Raw genomic sequence first — 12,879 nt, 5'->3', positions numbered from 1 at the left:
AGTCGCCATTAATTTCCATCAGATTAAGTAATTAAACTTCAATAGACACTTTAAATCTGGATTATGTAAAGTTATAACGCCTGTTGAACTTATGTTTATATGTACAATGTAATACTAGCAATTGGTTTTAATTTGATAAAAGCACTAGTTGTGAGATCTCATATTTGTCTTTGTAAAACGTTAAAACCGACTATAATTGTTATCTTAAATATCTTCAAATTTGATAAAAGTTCCATTTTCCATTTCTTTTGATATAATTTTAGCCTGACATGCATAATACATAATACGAACCTTGAATGAGAGATTTCATTTTCTTGGAATGTGATATTTTGAGGGGAGTTTTACCACCATACGTTGATAAAGTTGGATCTGCACCAAATGACAGAAGAAGTCTCACCAGTGGTACAAAGTCATTATCAACAGCATCATGAATTGGCCTGAAATTGTTAAAACAATAAATTATCAATCATTAGACACATAATCTGAATGATAACAATTCATGCATTTATGGAAACCAACATGGATCAAGAGTGTCTGATCGATTAATATTTGTGATACAAAAAATTATCATAAAACCCAACCATAACGGGGAGAACATCGAATCATCGCAGCTGTATTTCCATGATTTTTATACTTTGGAGCAGGAGAAACAAAAAGTCCTGAAATTAGCATAATTATGGACTAAGGTAATATATAATAAAATAATTTAAACTTTGCTTACTCTTGAAAACCGAATGTTGAAGTTTTAAACACCCGTTCAAACGTTAAGAATGAGGCGGGGTCAAGTATGTTGTGACCGCTCGGCCATCGAATAACAGGGACCGCGATATTACAGCATATCATGAGAAGACCAATATGTAAGAGTCTGCTGAATATGGCTCGAATCCGTCCGATTGTCACGAAGCAAAAAAACATCAAGCAACAAGACAAAAGAAATAAATCACCGAACTACGAGTACTCGCTTCTACTGAAATCTGGTTCAACGTCATGCAACTACAACTTGTAAATAAAAAATGTTCTCCTAGACTAAAATATCAACTAGAATACATCTAACGGATGTTGTGTATAGACGTGAAAAAATGCTGAGAAAAAAATGACCTTGTGTAATGCCAATATACAGAACATAGTAGTGTCAGTATGTTTTATACTGTTATCAAATACCTTTTAGTTTGTGTTTCAATTATTTAATTGTATTACCGACAAAAACAATATTCAAAGAGCTAAATGCAAAACTATCAAGATTAAGTCTATTTGAATGATTCGTGGGCTTATACATTCTGAATTCCGTAACGAGCTTATAAACATACAGGTGCCTCAGTACGTCCATTTTCGTTAGAGTATAATTTATCTAATTCAAGTTTAGAATATAAATCAAATAAAATATTAAAACTCAAGTTCATTCATTGAACTACCATCAACTACCTACAAGATTAATAAGATTGAGAGGCTAAATGTATCATGTATCATGTATCATCATTATTATCTTTTATCTTTGTATTTTGTATTTTAACTGTATCGGTAATGATTTAGAACAAAGGTGGTCTATATTCACCAGTACATGACATGACAACATAAGAAAGGAAATCCAGCACATCAAATAATGATTATAAATAGGTATAATATCGTGTGAAAACATTTCCTGATATTTTAATAGTCGATTCAAATTCTTCTGGATCCAAACAACTGATGAACGACTTTGGCCCTATAGCTGATATCGACTAATACACTCACCTCGTACATAAGTGTACCTAAACGTGAAAATATGATACGATTAAATACACTGAATGACCTAATTAAAGTAGATATCTTGGGCTGCCGGGAGACGTGTCAGACAGTACAAATAGCTAATAGTAGTAACGGTTGTTAATTATACAATATGTGTGTATTCAACTGCACGACTATTCAGGAAATGACTATCGACACTGTCGCCCATACCTTGGTTTTAATATTATTTGTTTCAAAGCTATTGTATTTGCACATATAATTAAATGGAAATAACACGCCGGAAGCGTTTTCATGTATAATTTAGAATGATATTTAATTTTGGAAAACATTCTGTTTCTACTTCACATTGAAAAATCCTCGTTTAGGAAAAACTTAATTTAAACAATTTAGATTCAATAGTGACGAATCAGGACGGTTTAAAACAATTAACCAGATCAATTACGAAGTTTCAGTGCATAACGTACACTTGTGATGATAGCATACTATTTAAAAAAAAACATATATATCATTAGCGTTTTTACAAACCTTATTCCATCTTGAGAAGCACAGTTAACCATGGCACCATACGAGAGTAACATACGGGCAATAACCATGTTCCCGCTCACACAGCTTTCATGGAGAGGGGTATAACCCGCATTATCTCGGACATTCACGTCGACAATCCCAGTCTGCAGATAGGACAATGCCACATCCTGAAATACCACATTAAATTAATAATTCTGCAGAAATTATATAAAGTCATTGCCCGGAAACCAAATATCTTCAGACAACGAAGCTGACCCTGACGACAACGACGACATGATAGCAATATGCGACCCCCAATCTTTTTAAAGCTCGTATTAAAAGTAGACTGGTGTGACACATGTTCCTAATACTGTATAGTCAAAATCTTTGACGATGAAAAATTGACAATCAAATATATAAATTATAACGCCACATGAACGCGAGTTATCTTAATTCAAACAATTGTTCATGAGATCTGTATGTGGAAAATTGCAGAAATGTCTCCAACATTACTAAGGGAGGCTAATAAATGGATGAATGAATGAATGATTTTAATAGCCACTTTATACCTCAAATTCATGAACTGTTGGACCTAAAAATATAATTTAGCAACTTTCTCAACATACACCTTATCGCACCCACTGAACAATGAAAGTAATTGAAGCTGATTCATATACTGTTACAAAGTGTTTGTGACAAAGACACATGAATATGACAACGAAACATCAGACTAAAACACTTATTTTCAATTACAAGTACTTCCCTTAAAATCAATTAGTCTTAATATTATTTGCACAATGTACACTTCCCCAAGTCACATGATTACGAGTGGGAGCCTCTCGATTTGCTAAAACCTTAAATGCATGGATTACCAAATATCAATAATACATCAAAAGACTTCTCCGTTAACTCATATATCATGTATATGGAACAATGATCATAGACACATTTAATAAATCATTTAATATGCTATATTGCATTTCTTATAATTATCATCATACTTGAACTAGTAATGTAACATTATTAGATAACTTAGAACCCAGTTTGGACCACTAGCTGATAGAATGAATTCAACTATAGCTTTGAAACATTTTAAACTAAAATCCTGTTTAACTCGGTCATGTGTACTATATATGTTTATTGAAGCAGGAAATACAATTCGTATATTTCCGCATGATTAGTTCTAATATGAAATGACTTCCTTGTGTTGATTATTTGTCCTCTAATCACCTTTATGTCTTACCTACACAGTGATCAATACATGCTATAAGATACAGTCACAGATAATAAACAAGATTAATCAATAATCCTAAGACATTATAACATATTGATTTCATAGGAAAATGAACAACTCTGGCAGGGCAAACTGGTGTATATCTAACAAAAGGGAAAATTATACAGTACGATTCAATTAACTGAAATCAAGTGAGGACAATCTAATTCTATTGAAAGAGAAGTTGATGCGAACTTAAATAAGACACGAGTTTAAGCGAATATACATTTAAAGGAGAATGAGGCTGTCTCTCAAAGTTCCAACTTATTTGGTATTCTAGACAACGATACAAAGGTACAATGGAACTAAGTGAAAATATTGTTTTACAATACATTGCAAAAAACAAAAACAATCAACAAGACAAATTCAAAATGGAAAATTCTTTTATATCAAATAGCAGAGTTCATACACATCAAACGACTGGAAAACAACTGTCATAATCCTAACTTGATACAGACATGTTCTTATGTAAAACAGGGGAAATTAGCAGAATAATTTAAAAAGCCAAACTGCAACAAATCGAACTCCTCGTATTTATCTAATACGAAACGAAAATAAAAATAAGAATCCCCGACGGAAAAACGTATTCATCAAATAGATGTCAAAATCTATCATAAGAACAATAAACTATATGTAGGCCATCATAATTTGACAAAAATATTTAGGTAATAAATATGTTTAAATCTCACTAATATACTGAAAGTTTGATAACAAAAAGGTAACCAAATGAATAGGGGGCGTCAGACATAATAAGATTTAAACAACAAAATTACCGAACTACCAGGAAAATTCAAATCGGAAAGTTTCTTATCAAATTCAAAAACTCAAACAAATTAAACGAAAAGAAAACCACCGTCATGTTCCTGCATCGGAATCTTCAGTGTTTCTGTTATTCAATTGTTTCCTCTAATAGTAGATTAGTATTCTATGTTTTAGTTTGTAACCCGTATTTGATCTCAATCGATTGATGACTTTTGAACAGCGGTTTGCTACTGTTGTCTTTATTGGTACAGATATTTAATTTCGTAGAAAACGTTTGATTAGACCTGGTTTTATAGCCAGTTAAACTTCTCACTTGTATGACAATCGCATAAAATTCCAATGTATTGACAACAATGTGTGAACAGCAAACAGACATAATAAATAATAAGGTCAAAATTAGGGGTACAAGCGTCAACATTTTGTCATAATCTTAATCACGATAAAACGAACAAATTGTGCAGCAAAGAAAAACAGCGTACATGTATACATTTTCACATATAATTGTATGTCAATACAGAAACCCATTAAAACCCCATTGAATATCATGTGCAAACGTCAGAATCGTGCAGGCACACTTAGCTAAACAATGTATTTTAAAGAACTAATACTACAAAAAGCTTTTATTACGGTAATCTGATTTGAGATTTTATATTTAGTAGACTGTAAATAAACAGAAATAAAATCAATGGATAATAAACGTGAGTGAGTATTACTAAGTACTTCATGTCTTCAATATAAACAGCAGCTTTATGATTGTCACAGTGCATTAAAGGAACGATTACTAACTACATTATTATTAACTTACTTCTTGTTTTATAAAATGTTTATAATACATATATATTCTTATATATATTGTGTGTATCATCCATATACATATTACAATAAACAAGATGAGTGCACACGCTGACGTATCTCGTATTATTTACTGATAACTATTGCATTTACATGTATGTTGAAAGTCTTTAAAATAAAGATCCTACAACAACTTACAAGTATCACATAAACTTGACATTATCAATAATCTATTCAAATAAGGTCAAGTTCAGCTGAACCCTGCCAAAAGGACATGTTCGGTCACCTTAAATTCCGTACACCAAACGTCGTTAACCGATTACTTATAATATCTAAATTAAACAATATCCAACGTAACATGCAAATTAGGTGATTTCAGATAAACCAAGCCAGATGGACATGTACTTGAACTAAAGATAATCATTCCATCCACAAAATACGGTTGACTTATATATTATAGAATATAAGAATTGGACTGAACCATTGAAAACCAACATTGACGAAAGGAACAATGCAAATGAGCTTAACGGAATTAAGAAATCAATTGCATTCATATTGTTTTTATATATATCACATCGCCTAATGTTTTTAACTTTAGTTGTTAAACTGTATTTACAATTAAAATATAGAATACACAAGACTTTTACGACGAAAGATGACTATTTATCCATAAAGTAAAAGATCAAAAATACCGAATTTCGAGGAAAATTAGAAACGGAAAGTCCCTTATCAAATGGCAAAATCAAAAGTTCAAACATCTCAAACGAAGAAATCACAACAGTCATATTCATGATTTGGTACAGAAATTTTATTGTGTAGAAAAGAGACAAAAATTTACAAAAACTCAATGAAAACAAAAATAAAAACTACGAAAAAGATATTTTGAAACAACAACAATGAGACAGCAATACAACAACATATATAACTAAACGACACCATGTAGTCTTGATGAAATCAAAGAGAGACAACATGGGAACAAACGCAAGAACAAGAAAAACCTTTATGACGAAGACATGCACATACGACTTCATAGTCCAAGTCTTTTTCTCTGATATCAAAGAAACCAGACTTGGATCTTTGAATAAAGAAAACAATAAAACTCAATAAACAAACAATCATTCTTGAATAAAAGTCAAGACGGAACAAAGAAGGTCCATAAGAAATAAATAAGGCCAAGTAGGAACAAAGCAGGCATTGTGGAACAGAAAAAGTCAATGTGGAACAAAAAATATCAATGTGAACCAAAAAAGTCTACGTGTAATATTCCTAGGAAAAAAATGACCTTCAACATGTAACTTGTATGCTGATATTTTTGGAATATTGTTCAAAAGGACAATCCAGGGACACAATTGTTCTATAGCATGTTACTTTGATGCTAAATACTTGCAGAACAACCTGGATCGAAGAATAAACAAATATTGACAAAAACAAACACAAATCCGATGAGTAAAAGCGACAATACAATTATGCCCGCGTCACACTGTCCCGATTTTTACGCCGATGGCAACACGATAATGGAAATTTTCAAAATCGGGACTGATCGTATCCAGATCGGGCTATTCGTAGTGCCATCTTTAACCATCGTAGAACCATCGGCCACTTTTTCCAGCCTTCGGGGACAACTTCGGGAAGGGTTCTAAATTTTTTAACATGTTAAAAAATCCCCGAAGGTGCGTCCGATGTTAAGGGTTCGTATTGAGTTCGTATCACCATCCTCACTATCGTAATGTCACCGGGAATGCATCTTTACACATCGTATTGCATTCGTGTTTCCATCGTTTCCATCGGGCAGTTTTGACATTACGATGTCTAAATGAATGAATCACGAAGATACCCGAAGGTCTTACGATGGCAACACGACTTCGTGAAGAACTCGTAATACCGTCGTGTTGCCATCGAATAAAAGTACGAAGGCGACAAGATGGAACTACGACGGCAATAAATCCAGCTAAATGTAACTTAATTTTCGCGTTAAAATACATTTAAAGTGCCATGCGCGATATGCACTGGTCAGTCTAATATGACAGTTAAGAAAGAGGTTCACAAAACATGGAGCTCATATCATATGATTCTATGAGAACAAGAAGGCGACAGCGTTGTTTCTATTAATTCAAATGGAACAAGAAGAGCAGCTATTACAGGCTCAGGATTTACTTTTACAAATAAAATATTATTTTTTGTCAATTTTCCATATCAAGTAACATAATGAAAATCATAAACGCGCCTCGTACACCAACACTGCAGGTACACGTATATAGGGAAACCAACTTTTTCTTCATTATTCTGATTTTTTTATGTATCGTCTGAGTTGTTGTCACACGTATGTTTACTCCATAACCAATTTGTTTTCTATATGTCATATTTTGCCGCATTTGTTGCTTTTCCCACATCCTTCCTTTTGTCTATATTATTATGATATTCTTCTGGAAAGAGCTCTTTTTGAATAAAAGGGATCAACGAACCCATTACCTTACCTTTAAGATAGATCAGTAAACATGGGCATAATTATGGGTGATTATTCAGACTAGTGCACACATTTCACAGTTCAAACAAGGCAATGCCGAGCGTGGCATCCCCTCGTATGTAACATATTAGGGACAAATATGGATACTATATTTGTATATACACATGCAGAAAATGGTAAATTGAATATGCATATTTGATACATAAACTATTTTTCTAGAAATCAACCAAAACATATAGTAACTGGAAATACCTTTAATATTGTCTTTAGAACCAGCAGGTAAAAAAATGAACAACCAATTCCTGTGTATTATGCTATTTCAAGGAGAAAAAACAAGTCCATCTGCATGACCTTGACCTTTGGCCTTGAACGTAAAAAATGTCAGATCATTACAAGAAGGAACAATATACCAAATCTGGTTAAAATCTTTTGAAGCATATTGGTTTTAGAGTGTCCACAAGGGTGATATTGCCTTGTATTACAACTGCCACTATGACCTCGACCTTTGAACTTAAAAGTCAATAGCGCTTAAGATATTCTTAACGAGTAACACCATACCAAGTTTTGAGCATTTTGGGTCTAGAGTGCCAATAACAATTTTATATATACGCAACTTACATGTAGTAGGCGAGGGGATAATAAACTAAGTTTTATAAAAATTAGACAAAAAGATCGATTTCCCGCCATGCATGGCAGACTTGTACAGAAACGATATGTTGTCGAAATTCTGTTCGTATCTTTTAGACATCGTATGGCCATCGCGCCATCATTGTAATCCATCGTGTAGCCTTCGTAATCCATCGTGTAGCCTTCGTAATCCATCGTGTAGCCTTCGTGATCCATCGTGTAGGCTTCGGCTGAGATATGAAGCTTAAATACCCGTCTTCGGTTAACCTTCGTATGTCCATCGTTTGCTATCGTATATAATTTCGGCACCATCGTATAGACTTCGTTATTCATCGTACTTTCTTCGGTCACTTTTTGGTGTTTTACGAGATCGGGACCAACTTCGTACGAACTTACAATTTTCGCATTCGGGTGTACATCGTATATAAAAATCGGGACAGTGTGACGCGGGCATTAACAAAAGACAAAAACAAATACAACCGTAGACCTATGTTCCAACATTAATCATGTTAATAAAAGCATTTCCACTTATCTACCTCAAAAACTATATTCATTTCCTAAAACAAATCATGGATGATAGCTATTTGACCAGCAATCATAAAACTATAACATTCATGATAGCTATTCAACCAGAAATTTCTGAACATATAACATGCACGATAGCTATTTAACCAGCAATCCTAAAAAGCAACATTCATACAAATCATACTAGAAAATATTTCAAATTTCATTAAAAACAGAATATAAAACTGGAACCATGGTGAACAAATTCCATACCAACAAATAATATAAACAAAAGAAAATCTCAAAATAAAGCCTTACCTCATGTCCCATTCTAGCAGCATGGTGTAGTATAGTTTCCCTTGTATCCTTACAAACACTTAGTTTCTTCACTTCCGGTATATAAATATAAGCCTTACCTCATGTCCCATTCTAGCAGCACGGTGTAGTATTGTTTCCCCGGTATCCTTACAGACACTTAGTTTCTTCACTTCCGGTATATAAATATAAGCCTTACCTCATGTCCCATTCTAGCAGCATGGTGTAGTATTGTTTCCCTTGTATCCTTACAGACACTTAGTTTCTTCACTTCCGGTATATAAATATAAGCCTTACCTCATGTCCCATTCTAGCAGCACGGTGTAGTATTGTTTCCCCGGTATCCTTACAGACACTTAGTTTCTTCACTTCCGGTATATAAATATTAGCCTTACCTCATGTACCATTCTAGCAGCACGGTGAAGTATTGTTTCCCCGGTGTCCTTACAGACACTTAGTTTCCTCACTTCCGGTATATAAATATAAGCCTTACCTCATGTCCCATTCTAGCAGCACGGTGTAGTATTGTTTCCCCGGTATCCTTACAGACACTTAGTTTCTTCACTTCCGGGAGGGATGGTATAAATGGCACTGGGGCAGGAAGGTCAACAGGATCAGTTGCATCAAAATCATACTGGGAATAGTCTGCTGAATGAATCTAAAACAATATTGTTCGTCAACTTAAAATTACGTCGAAAGTAAACATATTGTATGTTTAAAGCTGACAATTAGAAATGTCAAGGGAATCTATCGTTTGTTTAGAGAAACTTTGAATGGTTAGTTAAGTCAATCGTTTGTTTCGAGATGACACCAGAAACAATGAAGAATGTCTATTGTTTGTTTGGAGAAACTTTAAATGGTTAGTTAAATCTATCGTTTGTTTGGAGATGATACCTTGAACAATGAGGAAGGTCTATTATTTGTTCGGAGAAACTTTGAACGATTAGTTAAATCTATCGTTTGTTTGGAGATGACACTTGAAACAATGAGGAAGGTCTATTGTTTGTTTGGAGAAATTTGGAATGGTTAGTTAAATCTATCGTTTGTTTGGAGAAAGTTGAACCATGGTCAGGTAAATATATGTTTTGCAGTGCAATGACACTTGGAATGATCATGATGATGAGAAAGGACTATTGATTGTTTGGAAAACTTTAAATGGTCAGTTAAATCAACTGTTTGATAAGAGGTACATGTAATGGTGAGGTAAATATGTTGGGTGTTTGGTGATGGTACTTTAAATGGTCAGGTATATCTATGGTTACTAGCATTTGAAGATGAAAGTTGGAACGGTCAAATAAATAGATAAAATATGACACAATATTATTGACTAGAGCATTGAAGGTTTTATACATGTAATGTATATTCTTGAATCTTTACACCATGCGCTGAAAACCAAATAAATATTTCACAATTTAGAGAACACAAAGTTCCTTATTTTTGCATCATTGATTTGTTATTTGCATACTTGGGAGACAAAGAGTATTAAATCATAAACAACTTAAGGTGTCGAGAAGCAATATCAGTTTAAAAAGTAATATTTCCTTTTTATTATTGATATAAGGGCAAACAAAATAGTCTAAAAAAGTACACAATAAGGTTTTCAAGAAAACTTACATCCATACACGGCATTTGGGAACCAGTGAACCCTTGAGAACATCCAGCATCATCAAAGATCTGTGTTTGCATTCTCAATCTGGATGGTGCAGATACTGTCTTCTTTAAACCATATCTCATTGTCCCTCTTTTTCTCATCCTGCGTCGGAACCGCCTTTGTTCTTGTGGTTTAAACAATATTTTCATGCTAACACCTTTACTTTTGCCATTTCGTAGCGTTGTGCTGGTATTTTTCACCTCCCATGTTCCGCTATTATCAGTTTCCACTGTGGAAGGTGTCGCCTCCTCGTGATTCTTTTCAGGAAGTTTTGTTTCGGCTTGCTCTGTTGTAGGTGGTACAACTTTCCTGGCTTTTGCTTTCATACTAATTCTTTTATTAAATCTGTGTACACGTTGTCGATGACGAAATGCTTTGCGTTTCTCTTCCCTTCGAAGTTCTTTTTCATAGGCTGCATTTCTGTGATACCCTCGTCTTACAGCTGTCAACATAAATAAATATTCTAAATGTTGAACGATCGACACTGTATACAGAATAAATAGAATTCTTTATGTTTTGTAGTTGTTGTTTTTTTGTATATTTTTCGTTGTTTATTGGCTTTTGTAGTTTTGTTTTTATAGATTTTATACAACAGGACACTGGAAAACATACTTTTTTTATAGAAAAATATTCTGACTTTATAACCTCAATATAATATAAAAAACATTTTTAAACTCAAAGAGACCCAAACAAATCCCTACTTTAAATTCAATACAAAGGTTATCCGATATTTTTCTATTTTTTTATGCTTATATTTATTAAAATCCTACTGTGTACACTACAAAACGAGTACTTTGATTAGACATGTTTAGGAGCAAGCAAGCATTTCATTTGTGTTGTATTTGTATATCAGTATACCTGATTTCCGTCTTGTTCGTGATTCTAAAACTTGTGGCTTGAAGTCAATGAATCCTCTATTATGTTTTGAGATCTGTAATCGTCTACGAATTCGCCTCCTATGCATGGACCCTAATATGAACAAGTATTACATGTAGTCACAAATAATCCAATATGAATAAATAATGCTTGCAGTAAAATATAACCTAACTTGAATAAATTTGCTATTCATTTAAAAAATTTCTGAAAATATTGACAATAAAAAATATTTCAGTTTTTTAATCAAATAGTTCTGATTTATACATGACTTTAAGTTTTGTTTTCAATTTCAAAATATGGATGAACTTTCTTCTTGTTAGTTTAATCAGTAGGAACATACAAATTGAATAGAACAAATTTATATTAAAACTGCCAGTAAATAAACTCATCATAGATACCAGGACTAAATTTAGTATATACGCCAGACGCGCGTTTCGTCTACAGACAGACAGATAGTCTTTTATGTTTCTTACCTGACAAAGATCCAGGGACATTTCTCACTCTAGCCTTTCTACTGATTTCGTCAGCCTATTAAAATACATTTATTCACTTTTTTTTTTGGTTTTTGCGATGCATTTTAAAAAGTACGTAATATTTCGAGAATAGAAAATAAACTTAATTAAAAAATCACCACAAAAATGAGTCTCTTATGAAAACACCCGCAGGTCAAAAGTTAAGAGGTGGGCAGTGAATTTGAAGTATAAGTGGTTGTTTAATAAGTTAAATCAATAATGCACATTGTCAATCAACTAGACTAAGGAATAACCTTACTTCTAACGAGTGAAAGTGTGAGATAAAGTGCCGGATCAAGGGCTCTAGTCCATTTACCTTGTCATATTTTCGTATTTTTCAGAAGGCTCTTCCGGCCCCACTCGTGAAAATCTTGTATTTGCTATTTGATAACATAGTAATCGTTGCTCGGGTAAACATGGTATATGTGTTTCAAAACAAGTTCATAACATTAATAGTAAGACTTTTTTAAACTTTGTTCATTTTAGTTGTGTTACTTAACAACTTAAATATCAACAAAAATATACGTAAACCATTCATTTTTTATCAAAGTAAAAATACATACCTTCCTTTTAGTGTTTGATATAATTCTTAACTTTCTTAGGGTCTGTTTAATGTGTTGTTTTGGCTTAGGCCTCTGCAATAAGAGTAATGACATTTGTAGGTAAACTAGACATAACAGAAATACTAAACTATAATACCATGCACACGAAGAAAAGATTCACAAACGAAAGACATTTTTTATAACACGCGAAAAAAACCACAGACATGCTGTAAAAATGCAAAAGCCTACAGTTTTGCTATTTTCATATTTTTTGGTGGACGAATATAACACCTATCTTAAACGTTTTAAAGAGATCCTTTAGATAATGATAA

General features: G+C 33.1%; 1 protein-coding gene across 6 annotated transcripts in view; it reads right to left on the bottom strand.

Annotated features, from left to right (window-relative positions):
- LOC139517912 (uncharacterized) overlaps positions 1 to 12,879 on the bottom strand; it is a 35,643-nt gene that overhangs the window by 6,356 nt on the left and 16,408 nt on the right. For all 6 annotated transcript variants that reach the window (XR_011663232.1, XR_011663233.1, XM_071309437.1 and 3 more), the window contains exons 3-9: positions 12,569 to 12,640; positions 11,967 to 12,021; positions 11,476 to 11,586; positions 10,581 to 11,059; positions 9,460 to 9,624; positions 2,251 to 2,417; positions 292 to 437 (exon numbers count right to left, since the gene is read on the bottom strand). Coding sequence is in view for 4 of the 6 variants with exons in the window: in XM_071309437.1 (XP_071165538.1) it covers positions 292 to 437; positions 2,251 to 2,417; positions 9,460 to 9,624; positions 10,581 to 11,059; positions 11,476 to 11,586; positions 11,967 to 12,021; positions 12,569 to 12,640 (1,195 nt within the window). In the remaining 2 variants the exon portion in view is untranslated. The remainder of the gene's footprint in view (positions 1 to 291; positions 438 to 2,250; positions 2,418 to 9,459; positions 9,625 to 10,580; positions 11,060 to 11,475; positions 11,587 to 11,966; positions 12,022 to 12,568; positions 12,641 to 12,879) is intronic.

The sequence above is a fragment of the Mytilus edulis genome, chromosome 3 (assembly GCF_963676685.1).
Source record: "Mytilus edulis chromosome 3, xbMytEdul2.2, whole genome shotgun sequence".
Taxonomy (NCBI): domain Eukaryota; kingdom Metazoa; phylum Mollusca; class Bivalvia; order Mytilida; family Mytilidae; genus Mytilus; species Mytilus edulis.
This window is presented reverse-complemented; position numbering and strand designations above follow the sequence as displayed.